This window comes from Aythya marila, assembly GCF_965140915.1.
Source record: "Aythya marila genome assembly, chromosome: 14".
Taxonomy (NCBI): Eukaryota; Metazoa; Chordata; class Aves; order Anseriformes; family Anatidae; genus Aythya; species Aythya marila.
This window is the reverse complement of record NC_139055.1, coordinates 5,429,454-5,457,036: the sequence shown is the minus strand read 5'-3', so window position 1 is coordinate 5,457,036 and position 27,583 is coordinate 5,429,454. Positions and strand designations below refer to the sequence as shown.

At 34.1% G+C, this 27,583-nt stretch overlaps 2 protein-coding genes across 2 annotated transcripts in view; one reads left to right on the top strand and one right to left on the bottom strand.

Annotated features, from left to right (window-relative positions):
* Positions 1-27,583, bottom strand: part of DOCK2 (dedicator of cytokinesis 2) — a 188,082-nt gene that overhangs the window by 98,993 nt on the left and 61,506 nt on the right. The window contains exons 26-27 of the mRNA XM_082771334.1: positions 23,812-23,954; positions 14,879-14,974 (exon numbers count right to left, since the gene is read on the bottom strand). Coding sequence (XP_082627460.1) covers positions 14,879-14,974; positions 23,812-23,954 — 239 coding nt within the window. The remainder of the gene's footprint in view (positions 1-14,878; positions 14,975-23,811; positions 23,955-27,583) is intronic.
* INSYN2B (inhibitory synaptic factor family member 2B) lies at positions 252-8,038 on the top strand (the record flags this gene model as incomplete). Its single annotated transcript, XM_082771335.1, has 3 exons — positions 252-1,642; positions 4,247-4,321; positions 7,852-8,038. 3 exons carry the CDS (start codon positions 252-254, stop codon positions 8,036-8,038), a joined length of 1,653 nt encoding a protein of 550 aa, XP_082627461.1.

Sequence of the window (27,583 nt, the reverse complement as noted above, 5' to 3'; positions counted from 1 at the left end):
GTCTGCTTTGCTTCACAACACAAGGATTTCTGGATTCTCCAGCTACAAAAAAATCTTTCCTTAAATTTGATATTTAATATCTTTTTCTACTGTTTGGATTGATCAGCAATTAAACTTGAAAGAGTATCCCTAAAGAGAACATGTCAGCTAAATGGATATACAATAACAAGAAGAAGAACGAAAGGCTTAGTTGCTTCATTAGTAAGGTATTCGTTTCCATCTAAGGAATACAACCATAAAACAGAGCTCAAATGACAAATGAAATGGGTCGCAAAGAAACACATTATTTGCAGACTTTAAACTGTGATTTGGTGGCCCAGCAAAACATGAAAATGCGTCCAGTGCTGCTGAAGAGAAACAGTCTGGATTCAGTCGATTTTATGAGACAGCCACACCACCGCAGAAGCAAATCTCAGCAAGTTCGTTTCAAAGATGATGGGATGAACATGAAGACAGCAGGTGTCACTGAACTGGGTACTAATCCAGCCCAAGATATTGCATTAGTGACCAGAAATAAAGAAGTAGCTAGGCACCACAATTTTTTGCTACAGTCTCCATCTTTTCCCAAGGCTCAGAAAGGGCTTCAAAATATTGCCATACAAACATCTCCTAGCCTCAGGAAACACTTCCCTGTTTTTAGAAGAAAAAAACTGGCAGTAAGCAAATCATTAACAGAAATGCCAACCGAGGCTGAAAATTGCATCCAAGCAAATGGCAATCTTTCTGAGCAAGACATTATGTCTTCAGACCTCTGTTATTTAAGAATAACTAATCATTTGGAAGATGGATTTAGGAACAGTAAGGTAAATGGTCAGTTAAGTCAAAGACCATCAGAAGCACAAAGAAATGGACCTATCCATACAGATGATTTCTCTGTAACAGAAAAGACAACTGTTTCTACACAGGTGCCTGAATACATTTATGTGAATTTTCCACAAAACAGCAATACTTCCACGGATGCACCAGATACAACCGTGAATTTAAGTAATTCACTACATTCTTCTACTATCATAAATAGCAATGAGAACAATGAAAAGAGCATGCTGTCATCTGATTGTGAAAAAATAAACGCTTGCCTAAACCATTCTGCTAATTACAGTGAATGTAATCCTCATTCTGACTCTTTTGAAGGAGATAAAAGTGACTCTGAGCTGCTTGTAGTCAGCACAGATGCAAGCAGTCAGGAAACTACGCCATTATCACTTCCATCAAATCACAGCATATCTCCTTGTTCCCTCAGAGACCATCAACAAGCAGGAGAGCACAAAACAGGTTCCAGCTGTGTGACACTAACAAATGATGATCACGCAGTAATGTCATTGACCAGCAGTAATGCATCAAAATCTGTTTCTTCATGCAATACTGAAATTGAGAAAAATTCTCCCCCGTCTGACGTTTCCCAGTGTAACAGCTGTTTAGAAGGATTTCACATAAAGTCTTATCTGCCAAGGAATGAAACAGACCCACAAACCAACAAAGAGATTAGTGAAATAAATCAAATTCATCTGGCACATGGTGAACTATGTGCCCTACAAGGCAGGCTACAGTCTGTAGAGGAATCCTTGCTGTCGAACCAGGAGAAGATTAAAGTCCTTCTGAATGTAATTCAAGACCTTGAAAAATCCAGAGCCCTCAGTGAAGGGTACGGTGCATTTTAATATCGGTAATATATCAAAAATCTGAAGTAGATATTATCATTCTTTTAACCTTTTTTACTGAAACATCTTTCCCTGAAATATTCAAAGATGAGTTTACAAAGATGATCTCATTCAGTTTTTCCAATATTTAGGCCCCTACAGAAAAGCAAGTCTCTTTACAGCTTGGCTTTAATTAACACTGCCTTTAGTAAACTCAGTGTGAGAGACAGTTTATTAACTCTCTTTGTTATTTAGATTTATGGTGTCAGATACAATGCTACCTACACATGAAAGCTGGCAGCTTCCATCTAGCTAAACTCTCTACCTTGTGGAACAAAACCCAACAGTCTAATATACTAATGCAATACAACAAAACTACAGCAAGCCAGCTTTCTCTATCAAGGTCAGATATGCATTTAGTGCCAAGAGTCTTATTGCTAAAATAGTTTATATCAGCAAAAACATGTTCTGTTCAATAAATTAGTCCTATCTTCAAGAGCAAGCAAATATACTAGTGGCCAAAGCACAACATCTGCAGCCTGTTTTTGTTGGGGACTGCGTTGTTGGTTACATTTCATGATAGCACACACAAAATAGCTGCTTAAGGAGAATGTCTTTACAAGAAACAAAGGCACAATGCCAGGTTACTTTCAAGATATTCAATGTGTAAGGAAAGTTTTGCAGGAGGTGGAGATTAGTGCTTAAAAGGGGTTAAAACTATGAGTATACAGCATGAAGATTCTGAGCAAGAAATCTTTTAGGAATCTTAGATTTTAGAAAGACCACTTTCTGTACTGTCATTAAGAATGCACAATCTGTATTTATTTTTAGTAAACAGTGCCATGTCTATTAGCCAAAGCTGCAATGATTACATATGTAACTTACTTATGCATTATAAATAATAATCATACTACCCATGTAATTCACATCAGAAGACTGAAGAACTGAACTTTCATATGACAAAGTATAATTTTTGATATTTTTATGCTCAAAAAAGATTTTACAATGTCCTAATAATGCTTTACAAAGCATTACCAGCAGTTCCAACTTGCAATAAATATAGCTTTAAAACGTATCCTAGATATCTTTTATGATAATGTAGTACTTTCATCAAGTACTTTTAATCTTTGGGGAAAACAGCAAATAAACCTTTCAAAGAATCAAGAAAATCAAAGAATTCCTTTTTTTTTCCCCTTTAAAAACAAAACAAGACAAAACACTTTGAGGTCTAGGTTACCACACATTTACTTTCATACACAGCACAACTGGCTGAGTGTACTGGGTCTGGCTGGGAAGGTGTTTACTTTCCCCCCAGCAGCCCCTATACTGCACAAACTACAACACTCAGGCACCCAGATTTAATCATCTATGCATAATTGGTTTGTGCATAAAACAAAAACCTTCATTTTAGCATCAAATCATGTGTATCAATACTATTAACTGACTACAGTTAAGGAATACATGTGGTAATCTTCACTCCATTTTCTTGCACCAAGTTTGTAATAGCCTAGACACAGCTGACAGAATCCACAAACACACTGATAACAGGAAAAAAAAAAAAAAAAAAAAAAAGTTTACTTTAGAAGAACCACAAAGGGGGAAAAATATTCAAGTAGGTTCAAGTGCAAGCAGTCTAGTTTAAGCAGTCTAAACTACTTTTTTACTACTGCCACACAAATAGAGATCTTCAGGGATCACAGAATCATCTAAGTTGGAAGAGACCTCCAAGATCAGCTAGTCCAACCTCTGCCCTAACACTACCAAGTCCTCCTATTCCTACCCCTATGTATACATGATATATCATGTATGACAGAGTGGACAAGCTTCAATTAAGTTTGTGTGTCTAACCATTAAAAAGAATAGCCTGCTGTAAAGCATACATTCAGCATTCTGTTTTTTTCTGTTACCACATGGCTGAAAACAAATTTTTTGCCAAGTGTCCTGAAGTTTTTCAGAGATTCCATGATCAAGATCCATCCATTTTGCTAGAATCATCTAGCAAATACAGCAGCAAAACTCAACAAAGCAAGTGTTTCTGGAGGTAGCACAACAACCTATGTGAAAAGTCTCCCCTTTAACTCCAGGAAGAACCAGAAAATTATCTTGGTACCACCTCATTTGTTTTAATTCAAATAAAATGTATTTAATATAAACATTATTGCATTCTTGAGATGTAAGGAGACTTCAGATTGTTCCTAATACAAATCTCCCCACCTTACAACTTATTCACCTCTAGTCACTGTTAAGTCACTTACTTGTTTTCTTAACACTCTTCATTTGTTAGCTGTTAATGTTAAAAATCTGAACTGTTTATACTAAAGTGAGATGACATGAAAAGGGGAAAGAATGGAAAGCATATGGGTAGAAATCAAATTAATTCACTAAAAGCATAGATATACAAATATTTCAAAGTGAGTTTATAAGCAGCAACAGTATGATTAAGTGTGGGGGGTGGGTTTTGTAAAGGAACCTTGAATTACAGAATTTGGCACTGAAATTTTTAATAAGAACAATAGAAATGATTAACATAACTTTCTTCATGAGAGAATCATAGAACTATGTTAATATATTTACAAGTACGCATTACATGAAACTACTGTCTATTACAGGCGCAACTTTTTTCACACTGGTCAAGACCTCAACAACTGCAGCACCTGTCAGAACACCGCATGTATCATTTACAGGTACCGCACTTCTCTGCACAATTTCCTGTTGTCCGATTATCTCTCACAAATTTACAATACTGTGTTCTGTTCACAGATATAAAAGGTCTGTTTTTTACTATAAATAGAATTTTTAACCAAAGACCAAGGGGAATATGTGAAGGGTTGTTGTTTTAACCATTTCTCCCCCTCAAATACAGAATAATTAGGATTGGTGTTATCTGAAGTACTATACATCTGAGGCCTCAAATAGGAATTTCCACCAAAGTTTCACAGTGTTACTATTACCACCATGCTTTGAAAACCTTTGAAGCAGCTCCTGATGATGAAATGCCCTGTGTTACATTTTTCAAGCTGAGATTTCTGTAATAAATTTGGATTTTGGAAAAGATTAACACTGAGTTCTACAAATGCCAGTAAGCTACAGCTACAGTTCATGTTTATGTGCAAAATACAATAACCACCCCCACACTTCTCACTTCAGCAGATCAGCAGATGCTTATTTGTTTCTTTCTTCCTCCCTCACAATAAAAACAAAACCAAAAAACTTTGCTATACATACCACATTTTTATATGCTGTATTATTTTAACATTTATTAAAAGGAACAAAACAAACAAACCAAAAAAAAAAAAAAAAAAGGAGAAAAAAAAATCAAAACCTTAGTGGAAAATGAACTTGACAGAAACAAGTGTTGGAGTCATTAATTATGACCCAGCATAATTAATGAATAAACTTGACTTGAAAGATCTCCTAGAAAATTTGGATCCCTTCAAAGATATTAATATGTTCCTGAGATTTTACATATATACATCTTTACATTTACAAGAATAATAATAAAAAAAAAAGGGTAGGAGACTCTTTTACAGAGAAAAGTTTCTCTTCATTTCGAAGAGTATGGCAGACCATTAGCTTTGCCAGCTTGTAAGTACTATGCCTTTAAAATATTCTTTTAAAAATGGAAATAAGACATAGACTATACCCATAGGAATGTGGTTTTCACACCACATTTTCTACTTATGCCAAATATATTAAACAGATTTATGTACTTGTTCTGTAAAGTCAGGGTTGGACAAAGCATTGGAAATTATCGCCCTACATATAACTCAATTGAGAACTGATGTCCTAAACCTCTCGTAATGAATTGAATATTTATCCTTCTGAAAGCACTTGACATCACAAATTAAATCACACATCTCCTCTGAGATAAAAATTGCTAGTCTTCTCCACAGTACATTGGTTACTGCAGGAAGTTACATGAATTATGCAAAACCATGGACTCAGTCTCTACAAAAAGGAAAACCTGGAACCATAAAGATTTCCTTTACATAGTCACCGCCTCTGAACAACCACTGAACAATCTCTGACCCTTTACCACAGGATATCTTCTCTCTTTGGAAGAAGAAACTAAGATGCTTACCCTCCCTTTCAGTTTACCTAGTTCTAATACAGGAGAGATTGTGAGCAAAAAGCACAAGTATTTGAAATAAAGGACAGAAGAAACAGATAAACATTGATGTGCCTTTTGGTTTACTAGGTAGTTCTCGATGTTAAGGTTGCCTAGAGGTTTACACTGCAATAGTTAGCAGAATACATACAAGAATACAGTTCCTGCTCTGAACAATTACTAGCGTTAAGAGACAAAACAGAAGACAGCAAGGAAACTTAATTGTTTCCACTCTTACAGAGATATCCCACAAGAGGCCATTATAAAAGGACTTCTGAGTAACTAGTATTCATTGTAAGTTCATTACAGATCCATTGGAAAACATTCTGAAGGAAGCAACTGTGCTCGTCAGTTTTTGTTCTAGACAGACCCATGTAATTCCTGTTTCATGTAGCCAAAAAGATCGGTGCATGTATTTTTTCTATCCATGTAGCATCACTATTGTCATTAAATATGGAACTGTTTCACCTTCCTCCCTTTTCCTGCTTTTCAAGAACCTAAGTCAGTAGTGAGTCAAACACAGCAGAGTGATGTGTTAGTGTCACTGAATCATCTTCATCACTTATCCTTTATCACCTAATCAGCAGGGTTATGTGAAGTGACTTGGGAATTGCATTCTAGACTCTATGACACATATTTGTATTATAATAAACAAATAAATATAGCAAATTAAAACAAGCAGTTATATCAGAATACAAGGACCAAGTATTAAATTGAGACCGAATTGATCTCTTGCCTCTAGAGACTTACCCCTCCAACATTAAATTTGAAACTTTGAAGAAGGGAAGAGAAAAGAAACATGAACAGAGGCACTCCTTAAGTATAAAAGGAGTACATCTCCAGTGTTCCTGATTTATGACTGAGGAGTACTAACTTGCAGTTTTAGCCCTAAGAGGATAAAATGGAAGACATGTCAAATTTGTTGTTTACATCACTTTCTTCTATACCTTATATTTATTATGTATTACTCTTTGTCCAAGAGATCCTTAGCCAATTCTGCTAAATTAGAATAATGATATTGCTTTGTTTGACAACTGAGTTACTTTATTTCATTAAAAAGAAAAAAAAAAAAAAAAAAAAAAACAGAAACAAACAAACAAAAAAACATTAATTGTAAGAGCAACAAGCTTCTAGTTAAATTTAACTTACAATTCAGCACTGTTTATACATTTAGATGCACATACACACACTTACAATTAATAGTGTGTTTTAAAAATATGCATGTTAACAAATTTTAGACATTTCTCCTACTCAGTACCCAAAGCAGGATCAGAGCCTACATGTGACATCCCAGCATTCCTCAGATAGTAATTTTTTCCTCAAAAAAATGCTTGTTTTATGGAAAAAAAAAAGCAAACAGCTTCTTCCTGCACTCCATTCCTCCTGCAAAAGCCTCCACTTCAGATAGTGCCAATACAAATCCCATTTACCTGACAAGAAAAGGTGTTTGAAATAAGGGATAGACATGCAGCATCGCTTCTTCTCATTTCTTTGTTTTTGCTTAACTGTACTGGTTGCATCAGACTCATAATTTTCCACACTGATTCTTTTGAATCTTACCTTTATTTCTGTGCACAGAGTTACTCTTATCATCTTAGCTCTTATTTGACATCAATAAATTATGACATTTCATACAGAAAATGAGAGTTGCCTTCTACTATCTACTTCCCTGTTAACTCATACCACCTATCTCAAAGGCATGTCTTTTCTTTTTTGGTCCCAAGTGGAGAAAAACTTCTCACGTTCAGCAAGTTAATTATATGAGAGTTTTGAATTCATGCCAAATATATGAGTGAATTAGATCACAGAATCAAAATCTAACCATTGAATAAAATGCATTGAAAGGTCATCCAAGTACATTTCACTTCTTCTCCCTTGATTTTTGGCCCATTTTTTTTTCACAATGCTGGAGTTCTTATATCATGTAAAGAAAGGGAATTCCCTTAGAAAAGGTAAATAAATCAACTTATTTTCAAGGCTGCAACCTCTACTGCCTTTTAACCAGGCTCTGATATTGAATAATGCCAAGTTATTCTAACAAAGTAAGCACCTTTTCCACACATTTTTTAAAGAGGGAATTTCTCATCTCTCTTCATTTTCTTATAGCGTAGAGTATGACTTCAGACAACAAGAAGGAAGATTTCATCAGATTTTGCAAAGACTGGAACATGAAGAGCAAAATCCAGCTTCAGCTTCACCTCAAAAACTATCATCTGATCATCCAGTTCCCGAGAAAAAGGAGTTAAGAAGAAAAACAAAAAAGGTGAAGAAAAAATGTTTCTGGTGGATTTGACTTCCTTACAGACCTTATATGGAAAAACTATTTTTATTTATTTATTTATTTTTACATTTCAAAAAGCACTAGAACAGAAGGAAGTTTGACAGCACACATCTGAAAACATGGCTTTATGAATTCACAACACTACAGAACATTTGTTTGATAAATAAGAACTGAATTTACTTATTAAACCATCTCGCTGAATAAAGACGCATGAAGAGACTATTTTTTGAAAAGGAATTGTAAGATTTTCTTTTTTTCCCCAATGACACTTTCATATGCTATAACAAAGACTTTTTTTTTTTAAATAAGGTTTAAATTTCAACTTTAAAAAGACAATGTTAGTCAAACGTACAATCTTCATTTCCTATTTATAAGCAACATGAACTAAATGGAAAGAACTTTATGGATCTTTAAACAAACTGCATAATCAAGAGCAAGTACAGGGGAATTTACATTGTTCAAAAAAAAAAAAATCTTCTCCCCAAAGGGGATAATTATAGTCATTTCACATCCTCACTGACATGTATTTATTGTTTTGTCCTTTTATCGGTTCATTTTAAAGAGCAATCATTTAGAAGTTTGTCATTTAATAGACTTCTCTGGAAAGAATCTTAAAAACATACATTAAAAAAAAGGGGGAATACCTTACTAATTCTAGTCTTAATTCCCTTCTCAAAGGAGGTCTAATTAGATGCATTTAAATTTCAGGTATCGTCAAAGACAGAGAATTCAAAACATCCAAGGGCGACCTTTTCCAAAATTTGACCACCTCCACAATGAAAAAGTTTTCCCTAACATCTGATCAGAATTTGAAATGACTTGTAATTGTTATGTCTTGCCCTATCCCAACACACCTTTACTTCGGCAAGAATTAGACAGACTATAAGACCTTTCTCCTAAGCTTTCACTTCCTGAAGACTGAACAAACCCAATTTTTACAGCCTGTCTCCATGTGCCATACACTGCAGCACTGCAGCCCACAGTCTGGGCACCCTGGTGGTCTCCCTCTGGACCATGCTCCAGTATGTTCATGCTGTACAGCAACACTGACCCTGTGCCACTACACATTTAAGATCTATACCACTATATCAAAATATCTTTTTTTTTTTTTTTTTTTTCCCCTCATTAAGAAGAGTAAATGAGTTCATACTGGCCTACAGAATACAAAATCAGTTATAAAAAATAACATTTAACAAAATAATCTGTACTGCATAAACTTTCTTAAAAGTTACTCCAGTTGATTAGTTCAAATGGTGCCATGATATTGCAAGAGTTGGACTTGATGATCCTTAAGGGTCCCTTCCAACTCAGGATATTCTATGATTCTATGATTCTATGATATTAAATACATTAACCCTTAGATCCTCATTTTTTAAAACAAAATGTATTTGTAATGTATTATTATACTTCTGTGTTCCACCAGTTCTTAGGGTTAGCTATACATCTGAAGACACCTTAAAAACAATTTTGTACTGATGTCAGAAAAGACCAGAAATGACAAAAACTGGTCATCATTTACAAGTCAGTAGGCTCTGTTGCTGGTCTTAATTTCCCAAGGTTATAAAGGGTGACAGTTTTAAAAAACATGATACGTACAGTCAGTATGGAAATGACAGGTAGAAAATTATCATTACTTCAAAGGCTTTTAAGAAGAAAAGCTGTACATGAAATTTTACTAGCAACAAGTATGCCTTTAGTGAGCCAGGATAGCTCTTCAATAACAATTTGTGAATATAATAGAGATTAGAATTAAATTACATAAGAGCATGTCCTTACATCACACTCAAATACACATACTGCTTATGCTGGCATTCCAACAGCATTCCTATTTTGCATTAGTGTAATTGATATACTGAAGGATCTATTAGTGTGCAAAGGTTTCTTGTGTATTAAAATATCATCTTAAGATGAATATCCTTCTGGGTCAAAGGCATAATAATAAGTAATACCAGCAGGAGTAATACTAACAAAATCAGTACTGTTTTTTTTCTGTAGTGAGCTAATTTTCAATAACATGTTACTGTATGAAACATCTTATTGTCTTTCTCCTTGCCAAATAATAAGCACCAAACAAAGCTCATTTTAAGCTGCCTGATTTTGTTTTGGCTTGCAGAAATATGAGGCCTTTAATAAAGGCATCAAGAAATCCAAATTAGTGAATTTAAACAAACCATGGTATTTTGGTTTGCTACATAACAAAAATCAATTCTTGTAGTCAGTAAAACTATAGAAGTATGAAAATATGCTATTTACTTTGAGAAAGTCTATCCAAAAAAAAGTTCTAGTAAGGCTCTAAGTCTTTCTTATGATCTGAACAAACATCAATACTTCTAAAAAACTGAAATATACTTATTTAAATGGTTACTACTTTTTGTATTTTAGTGTCTGATCTTGGAATTCAGAACCGTACACAATTGTTAATCCTTAATGAAAAGAACGTGAACAGGACTCCACCATCATCTGGCTTGCAGAAGCTCTGACTACCAGGAACAAAAAAATACAACTTAACCAAAAATGAAGTAAAAGTATGCCAGAAGTTACTCATACAACAGAATAAGTATCAAATTTTCACAATAAAACCAAACATACCAAATAAATTTTTATAGCCAGTCTTCTCCACAGTATGTTACAAAAACAGGCTTTCTATTTAAAATTTTGAAGACATTGGAGCAAAAGGCTATTTGTTACATTAAAAAGTAACAGTATAAGACATCAGCCACAGTATGTATCAGCCACTGTAAGAAGGTAAAATTGCTTAGTTGGTTTATGTTTTGTTTAAATTTAACATAGATATGTTTGTCCTAGCCCCACAAAATATGTAAAAAATTATATATTCATAAGACATAACTGGAGCATCTAAACTATGTGAAAATGTAATGTCAATTTTTATTTAAAATATTTCAATAATGAATTATTAATTGATATACATAATAAAGTTAGATGCACACTACACAACTATATGATGTAAGGATTAGAAAACCAATTTAAATGGACAAATAATTAGCAAATAATGGTACCAGCTAAAATAATTTTTCTGAATTAGAAAATTATATTGCAATGCCTGAAACTCCTTAGCTCCCTAAGTAAGAATTAAATGTTAAAAAACACATATGAATGCTCTTAAAAACAGAACAACAACAACAAAAAAAAAACCACCACAGCTACTTGATAGCTCTTACACATAAAATGCTGTAGGCTTCTCTGAAAAACATGTACATAGGCTGACTCCGTTAAAAAGGAATTTCAAATAAAGTAATTTCAGAATATGCTAACTTTCTTTAAAAGTACAGAATGTATGAAAAGAGTAATGATTGCTGTCATGTATCAGCAGGTCATACAAGGTTCACTGTAGCTCTTCTGAAAAAGCCACAATACTTAGCAATTATGCTATCTTAGATACAGATTATCTTCATAAAGAAATGTATATAAAATATAAATTGTATACATTTTTAAGTTATTTAGATTTTATTTTTCAATAAAATTAGATTTTTCTTAAGCTTCAGAAGTTGATTAACAACGAACAGTATTTAGATTACAATGGAAGTGAATAATTAATTGTTCTTTAGAAAGGAAAAATAACTGTGAAATGAGTGAATGGTTCTTTCGTGAGATCATTCTGCAGTTTTTATGGTAGAGAAAGTTTCTCAATCTAAAAACTGAATAAAAAAAGTTTTTAGCTAGTCTATCTGGACACAATGAATTTTCCAGCCATGTCAACTCCTCAGAATGGTTCCTCTAGTCATTATTTCCCCAAATAGTATAGTTTTCGCAAGAGTGTCCTGTCTAGAGTAGCTCTGGTTAACAGCTACAGGCTTTTCACTTTTTCCTTTTTTTTTTTTTTTTTTTTGAAGAGATACTAATTTTCCCTCAAAATATTAGTTGTCCTTAGTATGTCCAGAAAGATAACTTCTAATCTTGCCTATCACTGAAAAATAATAATTAAGAATCTCCACCTGGTGTCTTTACAGCAAAGTCATGATTTGTAGAATATTTTATACTGATACTGTCAAAAAACTTTTCTATACAGAAAAGTCGTTCTACACAGAAAAGTTGTTTGACAGTATCAGTATAGTAAAGTCGTTTTCTACATCCTCTTGACCATGTTAAACTGACAACGTGAACAAAAGTCCAGTTTGGGAGTACCTAAGGAGACCTTTAAAAAGTGCACTGTGCATTTACAGTATTTTTGGTTACATAAACCAAATGGTACAGAAAACAACTAATTCCCTATTCTACATACTACTATACATTTTACTTGTATAATTACTGAAGTAGAACTTGACTGAAACACTATGTCTTTTAACAGCCTAAATCCTTGTAGAGACTCAGATCATGAAGAACTAATCTCACAACAATAATCTTGTCCTTCCTTATTACAAGTTTAGAAGCACTTCAAGAACAAACACTCGAGAGTTTTATTTATTTGTTTGTTTTACTAGTGGAAATAACCAAGACACTGTTAAGGCCTTTAGTTGCCAAACATCACAATGAAACCTTCAGCGGCATTTAAGTCTTCTCTGCCATAGCTACAGATAGCCAAATTACTTCGCCATTCCCACCAACTTCTCCTGAAGAGATCTTGTCCTTCTTAGCCTGACCCTTTCCAGTAATTACACCAACAAAGCTTGCAGCATGTTGTTACCAGCTGAGCACAAGGCAGAGTCTTCCCCTAGGTTCAAATGGCATTGTAGCAAGCAAAGATCAAGGCAAACTCTAAGCCAAAACCCCTTAACTCCCTGTCTGCTAACAACCTAGAAGATTATGAAAACCTTATCCCTGCCAGAAGACAGAACACTCAGGCAAATTGAATCCAGTACTCTAATCAGCTGCAGAGCATTTAAACTCCCGAAGAATCTGAGGTCTTTTATACTGTAACCATTATTCTCAATATTAGCAAGATGGTATTGGCATTGTTTTTCACACAATAAGCGCTATTTTCAAATTGTGGAAAATTACACAGCAGAAAATTAAAACACTTGCAATATTCAGAAACACAGCAACAGATCAAAGAATCTGGAGCAGCCTTCTGTTCCCTAAGAGTTGTAGTCCAATTTGAAACATCACTCTGATCCATAAAACATCAGGTGCAAATTAATACTAAAACCAGAAGACTGACTGCAGCTATTCCACATCCCACCTTTATTTGCAGAGCTCATCATACTTTTAGCAACTTGAGCTCACCTAAGCATTCTGCAGAAAGCCACACTTCCTGACTGTTTCATTTAAGTTTTGCCATTTCAAGAGCTTTTAAAGCTTATGAGCAAAATTAAGAGACTGCACTAGAAGTACTACACAGAATATGACATGAGCTTGTTTTGCTCATTTTTGTTTATGAATGTAGAAGAATAATTTGTTCATTACAATTTCTTCATACGTAAAACATTGTCCTGTTGAGAGGTCTTGCCTCAGCTCCAGAAAGCTACTTGAAATTTTGCTTCAAAAAATCTCTAAAATGCCCAATACACACATACACACAGATGATGAGCATTATTAACATTCAGACATCCAAATTTCAAAAGTCGCGATTGATTTGATCTTTTTAAATAAAATATATGAACAAATCACAGGAGAAAAAACAACAACAACAACAAAAAAAAACAGATTTAATCTGACTGTAAGCGGCTTGTTTCCTACTGTTTCATGACAATTAAGATACTTATTATAGGATAATGAGAAGTTTCATTTTACTTCCTCATCTACTATTCACAGTATCCAGAAATACTCCTTAGTAGATTGTTTATATCATCCATATAACTCTTATGACACTTTCTTTGTAAGTACAGAAAGCGTTTTCAAACACTGTAGATAACTGACAAGCTCATTGCGCCTTCATTCAAAACCTCTTCCAGTTATGACCACACATACTTACTAGAGAATTGCACACACACCAGAACAGAAGTCTGATGCACAGGTAATAATATTTCTGAAATTTTCAGATCTACTACTAGAATATTTGAAGCAACCACTGGCAAGACCATTCAAACCATTCAAATTCTCCTCTGAAGAATGAGGTTATTAGGAGGCTGATTATTTGGAGACAACCATGCTCTAACTGGATCAAAAACTTATTTTAATTTTCCAGAACAAGGCAATACAGTACCCTTCCAAAGACATGCAATGTACTTCTTGTGGTTGAAACAATCAAATAAATGTTGTTCATGATTTTACAGAATAATGTAGTTCTCTAAGACTAAAAAATAATACACATTTTCTCTTAAGTGCATAGTCTGAAGGACAAGTTCCATAGTTCCTTCTGAACACAAATGACTTGCATTCTCAGAAAGAGTCCAAGTCCAGAGAAGAGTCTGTGAGATAGCATACTTAAATCTGAATAAATTGCAGAATCTGTCCTTGAATTCAACTTTTAAGCCACAGCATAACCACAAAAATCTTGGGCATGTGCTTGTTTCAAGCATATGCCCAGATATTTCCCCTGTGCGCATAAGGCATCAACTTCCTCCTACAGAAACAGCCAAGAATGGCAATCGTTTCACAAGCAACTCAAGCTCACCAAAAAAGTAAACGATGTGGAAAAACTAGAAGAAACAGAGCAACCAATTAGATTATTTACATAAGACAGCAATTAACTTTAGATGTAGGGGATTTTGTTTGCTTGCATTTTGTTTTTATTAGTTGTTGTTTTAAAAAGCACAAATCTCACTTGCTGTGTTCAACTAAACATTGAAAAACACTATGGCAGCACAGTCGAATGAAATAAAAAGAGTAAAGCTCTTAATTTTAAATCTATAAATGTGCACAAGCAAGGTCTCTGAAAATATTGTATTTGCATTTTTACAGGATAACGATGAAATGAGTTTCAAAGTACTAAAAATACTTTAAAATATTACTCACAATTAAGGGATCATCTCGTCTCATTGTAATAACAGTTCTGTTCACTGTGCGTAATAACTGTACCATTATTTCTTGAATATGGTGATAAGTTGATGCCTGTAAATGAAAAAATGTATATTTTGTATTAAATCTATACCTCTTGTAAAAGACAAAAAAAAAATTGATTTCCATGTTGAAAACTGTTTAATTTAACCACCCTGTTGAAAGAACAATACTAATTCTTCTTGCTTGCACTGCTCAATTATTCCAGTAATTTCCACTTGGCAGACACCAGTAATAGTTCTATGCATCCCATACCTGTTTTTTTGTTTCAGATCGACACTGCCCATCTCTTAGTCAAGGAACTTGTTTCTTTTCCCAATAAGTAGACTATAATTTAATAGCAACACACTGGCAGCAGATGATTGAGGTGAATTGAATCACAGCTCTCCACATCTGTCAGTGGTCCTCGGCATTGTTTGGACATGAAAAATATTCTTAGCTTAAGGTCAGAAAGTATGTAATTATTAGTGGAAAATGTTATCTTCACTTCACTTTGCAGATCTGTGAGGACAGAAAGTGGTCTGCTCTTTGTCCCTACTGCCAAATTACTGGTTTAGTTGAGTCAACTGAGAGTACATTAGAGACCCATCAGGTGTCAGCACCATGGTGTGAGTGAACTTTGAAGCCCAATGGCAAATAATCACCGACTTGGTTCAAATGATCAGTACTACCCACATGTTGCTTGGAAAAGGATATTAGGTGATTTACTTTAAAACATTGAGTAGGGGAGTACAGCCTTATACCTACCAACTTCACCGTGCTTACTCTGCTCACTAGACAACTTTAGAAATTAGCATGTGATATAACTGAGGAAAGAAAAGCTCTAAAGAAATTTCTGCTCAGACGAATAAAAAGTTAGTATACACCAAACAAGGCGCCTCTTTTAACATCATGTGTAGCCCAGATGGACAGCCACAGACACCATTGGGGTACAATATGTAAAGTGTCTGAGCTCCAATACCACCCCAGAAGAAGCTGCTTCTGAATTCATGCAATATGACTTTCCTCATACCTGGAAGTAAGACTAAATGGGGACAGTGTGTCCTTTCACTTATATTGTATATTGTATTTTGTGTCCTTTCACTGTGACACATTCAAGCCTGTCACAGCATTTAAAAAGTTTCTAGATAGTACCTACAATGTATTCACATAAAAAAAAAAAGTATTATATCATACAGTATGTTGGGGCTATGTATTTTAAAACACTGGAAATATCAGAGTGAAATTAAAACCTGCAGTGTATTTCTCCCCAAATCAACTCTAAAAATTAATCAAACATTGTTCTTGTTTCTGTTGCCTTTAATATTATTATTTACCAGAAGAAAAAAAAAAAAAGAGATAAAATTGCATTTTTGCCCAGTAAAACATAGCTGCTGGCTGTTAGAGAAAAGAAATGTATATATATATATATATATATACATAAAAGACTTTGGTTGATATATATATATAGAGAGAGAGAGAGACTTTATATATAAACTTTTATATATCAACCGAAGTCTTTTATCCTCCGTGTTGCACAAAAATGGTCTTGGTCATCTCAGAGTCTTGGGCTCATGAGTAATTAGATACTATCAGGTATAAAACCAAGTTATTTACAGTGTTTCCAACATGAAACTACCTTCTTTTTCTGTAAGATCTCACATTGAGCTGTCCCACACTGATCTTGTATAGTTATGTATTACATACACTAAAACAGGAACCAGCATATGTCAACAGATTTTGAAAATGAAGTAGGAGGGTGCTAGGAGCCACAATATTATTTCAAGACAAGCATCTACAACATGCAGTGAGCTCTAACTTAAAATTCACTGAAGCAACATAGCTTAGTCCTCCTGATGAAATGTATCAGCACAATTGATCTCTAAATAGCAAAAGAAAAATCCAGCCTTGAGGCTGGGTTATTGAACAGTTGGAAGCCCTTGGCATCAGAGTATCTTCAAAAGCATTTCACTATTTCACTTTTTGGATTTATTTTTTTTATACAGTTAAAAAGCAGTTTGAAATATTCTCTGTATAACAGTACAAGTTGTATTGGACTAACATGCCACACAAGCTACTTTTACCATCTCAAGTATTTCTGTTTCTGAAGACTGTATTAATGCATTACAAATGCATTTAGCTGGATCACAGATTCTTCACTACCATTTCACATTATGACGATGCAACTGAGAATTAGGGGCAGAGCATAAAGGACAAGAAAAATAAAGGATATCAACTCACGAGAAGCTGGAAAAAGGAAAAAAGCAGACAGACCATAACAAGAGTGAGGAAGAAAAGAAAAAAAAAAAAAAGAAAAAAGAAAAAACAGGAAAGAAAAATGCCACCAAGGTGCATGAAATAGTGTAATTTCTTGGACGGGGAAACATATAGATAAGGTTTGACCTTACCGCTGCCTTTAGAGCCTAAACACCACCACCTCATCAAATCCTGCTCTTCCACTGGAAACGTTAATGAAAACTACTGAAAAAAATACCCTATTCCAATCAAGTATGGTCATTATCAGAATTTATACGTTGTCTACTTAACAAATATAACTTACACTTAGTGAGAAAAATGGAGGAAATTAGCAAAAAAATGGAGGAAACAGCCAACTTTAGTACACAGACATGGAGATGTTTGAGAGCTGTGCAGTGAAAACCATTTTCTTGCTACAAGTACTTGCTGTTTTCAGTGATATTTCATGTTTCTGTCAACAGCATCCTGTTTGTTCTTTGAACTTGAATGCTTTCCATACTCGCTAGCACTGTTGTGATATAAAACATAATTTCCAGGAAATAATTAGGATGTGTTTAACTACACTCTGAATAAGTTTCTGACGCATCATCAAAGCCTACTCCTGATGAATGCAGTTTTACTTACGAAGGTCTAAACAGTTTTTCTGTTTTGTTTTCAAACCTTTTTGTTGTACGTTTTTCTTGAACTCTAACAATAATGACAGATTTTGTGTACTTCACTCCAAAAGCAGTTTGCCACCCTTTCTTTCAGTATTATATTTATTAAATAATTCCAAGGTTTGCTTTGAAGTGTAGAACATTTGTTACCCTTGTGCATGGGGGTACCAGTTAAAAGTTAGCATATTGTTTCAAATGTTCTCAATGGTTGAAGAAAGGCATCCTAGTACAGCGGGAGATTGGGGGGGGGGGGGGCTATGGCTCGTCACCTGTCATAAAACGTATAACAGTAGAGGAAAGGCAAAGCAACCTGGAGTACAACACAGGTTTATATAATTATACACCCTGCACCTGCATGTTTGTTTCCTAAATCAATTGGAACCCTGCTAAAAATGAAGACATAATGTTAAGACCATATATAACTCAACCTAACTCCTGTACAGTAGTCATCAGGAGCTGCAGGAGGAACCACATCAATCTAGAGGCTCACTCCTCTTGTGAAGCATTCCTTGCTAATGCAGACATCACCTTAATAGCCTACACAGCCAAGTGGCTGGCTGAATATTATCAGTACATAAAAAATATTAATAAAATAAAAATGCAGGCTTGCAAAAATCCTAACTTAAACCACAGCACCTTTTCATGTAAAAAAAAAATAAATTCAATGCAAAGATTTTATAATCTAGCTTCACTTTCTTCCACATTTCAGCATATGCTGTACCATTATTATTAATAATAATTCAGAACATTACATAATGGTTTTAACATTTAGCCTTGACTCCATTGTTAAAGATAAGTTCTATTCTGAATTCAGAAGTAGTGTATCACATATCTTTCCTGGAAAGAAAATACAACATATGCTCAAGCATGCAAAAGTCTTTGAATTTTCAGAGAAATGTAAGGACATAAATTAGAATGGTTTCTTTTTGAAACAGAGTATGCCTTTCCTCTTGATCATCTAAGAAACAATTAAGGATTCAATATTGACATTTCATATATTGCCTAAGTGCAAGATTTCAGCTTTTATTTTAACTAAGATTTTCTAGTTTGAGAAGACAGTTTAGTAACTCACTATAGACAACGTGTTTCCACAGATCAGATTTCACTTCACATGGATGACATACTTTCCAGGGAAACCTGGAAAACTCACCATTTGACTGCAGTCTATTTGGTTAAATCCAAATTCAGAAGCCAAATTAACATACTTGTACCTTACATAAATGTTGCTTTAGAAAACAAGAATTGTATTATTCCATTTAATGGTCATCAAAAACGTGCTTGACTTATGTGTTGAAAAGGATTTGCTGAGTGTCCAATGAATAAAACAGTCAAAGCTCATTCAGGTTATTCCAGGCAGCAGCAGGAAGTTTTCTTACAGAGTTCAACTACCTTCAGATTCATTGATAGGATGGGTGATGGTACACTCAAGTTGGTTAATAGAAAATCCAAACCAAACAAAATCTCACTTTCTAAAAACATCTGTGCAGGGTAATAACAGTTATTGTTGGAAATAACTTTCATGTTCTATTTAAACTTCCACAGGGTGGGACAAAAATTAGAACAAGTCTGTTGTCTCAGAGTCAACTGTGTACCTTAGAGTACAATAGAGATATCAGTTATTTGGACAGGGAAAAAAATGAACTAACTGAGCAACTCCTCCAGAATTATAAAACTAAACAATCTCTGTTTGAGACACCCACTTGAGTTCTCTCTTTGGTCAATTTGTTTCAGCTGTACCAGCTGCGTCCCCTCCCAAACTGTTGCCCAACCCTAACCTACTCTCCCTTACAATAATGACAAACAGAGAAGGCCTTAACACTGTGCAAGCACTATTAAAGAAAAAAACAACAATGAAAATTTTAGTTATCAACACTGTTTTGGTATCAAATCTAAAACATAGTGCATCATATGAGCTGTCATAAAGAAAATGAACTCTACCCCAGCCAGACCCTATGTACTGTCTTAAGCATCCAGTTCTGTGACGTCTATACAATTCTGAGGTGTTTCCAGACTTGTTTGCTAACATAATCAACAGCTTAAAATGCAGCTGACAATTACTGACTTTGTGAACAAAATAGGAAACGATGATGCATCTCACTTCAACCTGTAGCCTCAACCAAGATTTTACCTCAGATTCCAAGAGAAGTTTACATTTAATCATGTAATCATTAAAAAAAAAATAAGGTTCTGATGCAGTAAATATTAAACTATAGGATACATGTCAGATTAAAGACAAAGTCACCTTTTGAAAGACTGTCAGACTGCACACATTGAAGTTGTTGGAAAGGGGGAAAATACACTATTTTAATTAAATTAGAAGCAAGAAGTCACAGATTTCACCATGATCTTTAGCAGTGGTTCATGTCCTGCAGTTCTGAGCCACAACTGTATTTTACAGGTGATGAAAGCACTTGCACACTGAAGCTATGAAGCTGATTTTAGAAATGATTCAGTCAAAACAATGTCATCTATGTCCAAAAACTGTTTACTATAGAGACAATTGAAAACCAAACTTAAGTATCTCACCCAGATCCCTAACACTGTCTATTCAGAAAAATATAGATCTTACCATAAACCAATGTTCTTAAAAATGCACTTGTTACCCACAAAACCCAGCAGCTAGACAGCTGATGAGAACAGTGTTTGAAGATAAGGACCTAACAATTCCAACTTACCCATTCCCCTAACTACACAGGGCAAAACAGGAGAGCAGAGCTGCTAATATCACAGAACCCTTAACAAGGGGAAATATATGTTTAAAAACTTATATCAAGTCTAAAGAGCATGTCAAAATATAGATTTTGACTACACAGAACTACTGTGGCTTCTTTGAGACCTTTGTCTGTCTTCTGCTTCTGGTGATTTTCACATTATAAAGATGTTTCCTTCCTTTAGTCATTTTTTTTCCTCCTTCAGATAAGATACCTCAAAATTCTTTTTTATTATATTTTATTTTTTAAATAAAGACAAGTGTTCACCACAGCTTAAGAAAATCATGATCTGTGGATTCTGTCAAGGAAAGGAAAAAGTGCTACTAATAGTCACCCATTTCCTGTTGTAGTTACAAAAAAGCAGTCTCATACTTGGTGACAGTTACCTAAACTCATTCTAACATCCTTGCTGCCTCTGATCAGTAATTACATTGCCAGAAGGCAAGCCAGAGTATGTATTTTCCTCAGCAGAAGAATCTGATTCTTTTGTTGATTTCCCAGCTGTTCTACAATGTTTCTTATAAACTTGAACACAATTCCTCCAGAGGGGTTGTCATATGCTGATAATACTATTAGATTTAAACCCATTCCAAGAGTCTTTTCTCCTTATATTAGAAATTCACGATTATTTATTACAAACTCAGTCTGTACATAACTTCCACCCAAACATCTCACAGAACATCTCCAGTTATATAGGCTACCTTCCTTAAAAGAAGTGATTGAAGAAATGTGTAAATTTATTTATTTTAAAGATACATACTTCAATTTTGTCATAATAGCTGCAAATTTAGTGACGTTGCCTAAAAAGCTGTTGTTTGTCATAATGCAACAAGCTTGCATGGCTACCTCCTTGAATAGAAATAAAAGGACAGTACTCATATTATGCTTTTAAACAACATCATTCTATACAAATAATTATATAAATTTAATTGGACTGGAGTCCAAATATGTACAGAGTACAATTAGCCACAAAACCTCTGTTGCCCATCTGCTTAAGCATATGTATCATATTGATGGGTTAAAAAAAAAAAATCAACAAAGGAACTATTAGTAAAGTTAATATTCTCCCCAATAACAAAAGTGTATTTGATTTTAAATGCAGCTAAGCATCTGTCTAATATCAAGGGAGAATATCAGCAAGAAAAAAAAGTAAGAGCTTTCAGAAGTTCTCAGCAGTATCACACTAACAAAGCAGTTTTTAACTAAAATGATCACAAATAAAAAATGAATATTTTTCTAATTTTTTTTTAAATCCTCGAGGCATACGCTGCTTAATTCATTCATGCAATTGTCGTAAACCAGAAGTAACAAACTTCTCAAACACAGAATTTACTAAAACACTTTCTTCCATTCAATCATCTTTGCACTTCATTTACAAGTTATTCCTAAATTAATGGATACAGGAAATATACCAATACAGAGGTAGATCATCTTCCATGCCTTAAACTTTATGACTTTATTATTTTTGAGGATAATATATCACTTAAAGTATTTTAAAGTGTATATCTACATTTAAGTGACATTTTTTCCAAGAATTACTGTTAGCAAGCATACTACTAACTGGCTTTGTGCCAACAGCAACAAACTCAGAAAAAAAAGAACAAGACAGAGGTTGAAAGGGGTGGTTTTTGCTAAATGAACTAATAAAATGAGATGCTTTAAAAAAAATGCTTTTTTTTTTTTTTTAAATATCAACATTTTCAAATACTTCCTCTGAGGAAAACAGCTGATCGCATTTCTACATCATTCGGGATATCTCAATTCATACTCTTGGAAATTACTCTTCAAAATGCACCAGACTGCATACGTGCATACTCATGGAATCATAGAATGAATTGGGTTGGAATGGACCTTAAAGATTATCTAATTCCAACCCCCTGCCATGGGCAAGGACACCTAAGTCAGATTGCTCAAATACCGAGCAACAAGAGTTAGGCTTCTTCATACTGTTCTGCATTCAGCAATTATTGTTCACTCAAGCAACCGGGAACTACAAACCAGACTTTCAATAGGAGGTAACAAGTCTTTGATATGTCAGCCACTTTTACTACAGACATATGGAATTAAAATTAATGTATGTGGTACACATGCAGTGAGCACAAATCTATCTCACTTTGTGGCTGTGTTTTACCTGTTCAAGCATAAGGTAAATAACTGGTTTACTTTACATTATAGCCCAATAAACTTAAAACTTCACACTCTACCCTATCGTACTTTCACCTCTTTTGAATTCCATTTGAAATCCAAGCTTTCCAATACCTCTCAAAAATCACCTCATATCAATCCATCCTATGGTACTTAAATGAAAAACAAAAAGTTCATAATATACACTATAAGATCACTCTGTCCAGATTTTCCTGCACAGACAAGCCTCTTGTTATGAATACCCCAAAAATTATGAAATCACGATGCATGTTGTAATGATTTCATTACTAGAAAATGACCCAAGGATCCACAGTGAACACCAGACTAAAAAGACAACTTGCCTTTATCCAAGGCCTGTAAAATTTGGAGATGTATCAGAAAAGTATAGCTCGGGATAAAACAAGCACCTGTTCAAGGGAAGAATTACAGCTTTCCTAATGCAGTTATGAGCTCTTCCTAGAAGAAATTCCTCAAATGATGGTGAAACTTGATTGAATAACCTACTACTCATTAAAAGGCTGGGGACTAAAAAGTCAATGAGATATTCACTCAAATGAGGACAGTAACCACCCAGACCATGATTTCTAAATTGCTCCAAATTACAGGTGCCCAAGTGATAAATGACAGTCTCAAAATGTACAGTAATGTTCTCAGCGCACGTTGCTGAAAGCAGAAAGCATAAGCTACAGTATTTGTGCATTAAAAATGATACCTTTCAGAAACTGAAGATTTTCATAAAATGGTATTAAATTTGAAAATTATTCCAAATACTTAGAAACACATTCTAATTAATTTCAGTAGTTACAACATAGAACTTCAGTGGTCAAAACTAGCCAGAAACTCTGTTAGGATAAAATCAATGCCACCTTAGCACTTTTAATAACACTATGGTGATTTGCAGCAGCTGACTTTCTAAGGAACATAAAACTGAGAAATAAAAGAAAGACACAGCACAGATTTCAGCATTTCACCTTTAAAACATCAACTGCTCTAAATAAAGTTTATGAAAAATAAGAAAAAAGTTCAATTTGACACTAACTCATATTAAAAATTTAAATGAGATTCATCAGCATCAATAATTTATTACTTAATCAGCTCAGGCTTACTACAGACTTGGGCCATCTTCATCATCATCAATACTTACAGGGTCTTGACAGCTCAGAACCTCCAGGATACTGTTGAGTAATTCAACACAGTACTTCTTCTCTTGGACCTGCTGATCATCTTTCTGTTCCAGTAATTCCTTCAGCTCTTTGGTAATCACAGGGAGCAGAATGTCCCTACATTCTGAAAGAAAAAAAAAATGTCTTAAGAGCAAATATACATGAAACACTATTTGCAAGTAAATACTACTTCAAACAGTGAAACATAACACCCTTTAAAACAGCTACAGTCTCTTCCAATGTGGAATTGTTGATTTTGCAATCATGCCTCAGGGATACGCGTAAATTATTACTGTGTAATATTTTTGTAAGTCTACAGTATTTCTCATATATATATAATAACTAAAAATAAAAATAAAAATTAACTCCCTGAAAAAAAAAAATGTTTCAGCTAAATACTGAGTGCTGTTTAATTTGTCTCAAACACCTAGGGAAAAAATATTCAATTTACACACAAAGCATCTAGAAATACTCCCTGTTTAAATAATGAAAGGATTTTAACGTAAGAAGAAATACTCTTAGAAGTAATATTTATAATATTGTAATATTCTATTGTAAACAACAGAATTTTTCTACTTGCATTGTTTTGAAACATACTTTCTAAGAACATATACAAAAATGCAGACAGGAAAAGGACACTAATGAAAACTTTTTAGGCCTCAGACGAGTGAGAGCTACGCATATATCCATTCTCGATTAAATCTAAGGAAGGTGACAGAAACTATAATAAATTACATTAGGGTCTCACATACACATTGACATTTTGGGACAGAGGTGCTTTCTGAAATGCTCTAGGGATAAGATGCACAAATTTGAAATAACTTCAGTGAAAGTACTGACTAAATAGGGATAAAAGGTACAAAAGTTGTGTGTTTTTTTTTTGTTTTTGTTTTTTGTTTTTTCCTAATTTATTGACACATCACGGAGTGATTTAAGTAGCAACTTACTTGTACAATGCTACATAAACAGAGTACAGTGCCACATTGTGAATAATACTAAGCACATGCTTCAAAGACTTAATATATTAAAATAACCTGGGAAGAAAACGGGAGTAAATGTAGATTCAAAGGTTCTACCTCAGAATAAAAGAAATTTGCAGCAGTCTATAAGACACTAAAGAAACATTCTACTAACTGGAAGAGAGATGAAGTTCTTACTTGTTTCACTTGAGTGAATTCTTATTGCTTATAATTACGTCTGTTGTAAGCATTAACTCTTTTGAAATATATTTATATCATCATTTGGATACTATTTTCTGTCAATAAGAGATCTCAGTGTTTCTGAAAAAATAATTGAACGTAACTAGAAAATTCAGTTTTTACAAGCAAAAATGAAAATGGGACTTTTTTTTCCTTTTAAGACTTATTTAGAAAACCTTTACCTGTATATAAACTATTCGAACTCAGTGATAAACCCAGTGTGAACCACAGCAAAACTATACTATGTGATCTAAAACCAAGGCAGGGACTAGGAATCCCCCCAGTAAGGCTACTAATACCAGATGGCAGGAGGGGAAGAAAGTAAAGGATGAGAAGAATGGGAAGATTATAAATTCCTGAATTTTACAGATGAAGCAAGAGAGGCCACCAGTGCAGAAGATTATTTTTATTTCAAGTAACAGCTCCTAGTCATATAAGCCAGCAGCTTCTAATCATGTCTTAAGGGCAGAATCATTTTTTTCCTCAGAAAGTACCTCTACTCTTAGTAATGCCACAAAATCTTTTTTTTTTTTTTTTTGGTAGCCCTTCTTCCAAGTTACAAGAGAAATCTTATTCAGCAACTAAATTACAAACCCAGTAATAAAACCACAATTATAGACTATATACCAACACTGCATTTCCTGTTCAAGGAACAAGACAGAAAGGAATTTCACACAGCTTACGGCTTGTGTACATGCAAACCCACAACTTTCCTGCACTGAATGCAGGGCACAGACTATCCATCTCCAATTCAACAAGAAAATAGCTGTATTTGTAAAGCACTTAGTGGATCATACTGTAGAGCACAGTAACACTCCTAAAGCACTTCAGTGTGGATTTGCATCCAGGGAGACAGAGAACTCCTCTCCAAAAGTTACCAATACTGATAATGTAATCAGCAGCTCCAGACATCAGACATTATACAGCTATCTCAAACAGATTTAATATGCAAATTAGCAAATTCATTCCTTTCTTGATCTCCTCATTTGAAGCACCTCTAATAACCAGTTATAAATGTAACAAATGTAGTCCATTAGCTTCTTGACCAAAATCTAATACAGAAACATCATTAGCAAAGTTAAAAGGTATATGCAATACCTTTAAAACTTTCGAAAATTTCATTCTACATTTTTCTGGATAAATAATATCCAGCTCAACTCTTAAACCACTGAAATCACCCTTGAAATGACTGACAGTAGCAAATACAAAAAACGTCTTTAGATAGTTTTTAAAGTTACAGGAAGCAATTTCATTATAAATCATAATAAAAATCTGTACTTACTGAACTTCATTTCAAAAGTGAATTAAGAGAGTGTATGAAGTCCTGTATTTTAGTTAATATTTATTATTATTTTAGTTGATGTGCATTTTGTATCTGTAATTATACATAGAAATTGTCAGGACTGCATGGTAGATATTATGGCTGTACTAATCACTAAACTACACCTCACTCCACATGCCAGCAATACCACATGCCAGTGAGACCAATAACTGGAAAGTATAAAGGAGACCATGCACTGCCCACCTTAAGGAAGTATGGAAGTAAAGTTCTTTGTTGGAAGGAATTTAGAACTCCTTAATACCAGTGTTTTCAGAGGCCATTTAAAACTTTTCCAACCAGAATCCAACTGTCCAAATCATCTAAACCAAACATACACACACCTTTTTGTAAAAAAAATAAGTCTTGGGCATAATTCCTCTTACGTATGAAGCCATCCAGACTTGTTAAATATCAAGAAAGCAGAGCTTCTTGCTAAGGAAAAAAAATCATCCTTAGAGGACAGCTGAAGCAGAAAGTATAATTGATTTCCTCCTGTTTCAAAAGCTAATTTATCTGTGAGCTTCATGACTCCCATTACATTTTCATTATAAATGAAAGAAGTCCATAGCTGATACATATAGAATCCATTAAAAGGACTTAACATATGCAGCCGATCAATTATTTACTGTGAAGTTTCTGATGTGAACAAATTTGAAGGGTTGACCTATAAGGAAATTCAAAAGTTGTTGAACTAGCCTTATCTATATTATTTCATTAAAAAAAAAAATCAAAAACTGTTCAATACATTTTTAAAAGCAAATTGAATGGATTGTGGTAATTATCTTTGCTTAGATTAAGGTTATATACTTCTGTTTTGTGACTGGCGCCTACATAAACTCAGCTTGTTATTTAACACAATACAGGAAAATTACATCATTTTCTGTGTAGGGAACAATTAAGATAATATACTTTTAATGTATTAAATAGAAATAAAAGACAATATTCTTAGAAAAGGAAAAAAAAAATGAGTGTTGTAAGAGCCTTATAAGTTGAAGTCATCCTATATTAGGATGCAATTCCAAGATACTCATATAATCTAAATAACTGAAAAGGTCTAGTATTTGTAGCAAATGACCCCTGATCTCAATCAGAGCTTGCAAATGGATTAATATTAACAGAAAACTACAGTCATGACTTCTTTTTTTTTTCCCCCTTCCCTCCAACAGGATATTTACATTAAAACTATACCACTATTTCACCAGCTTTTTATATAAAACATGTAGTAATCCTATT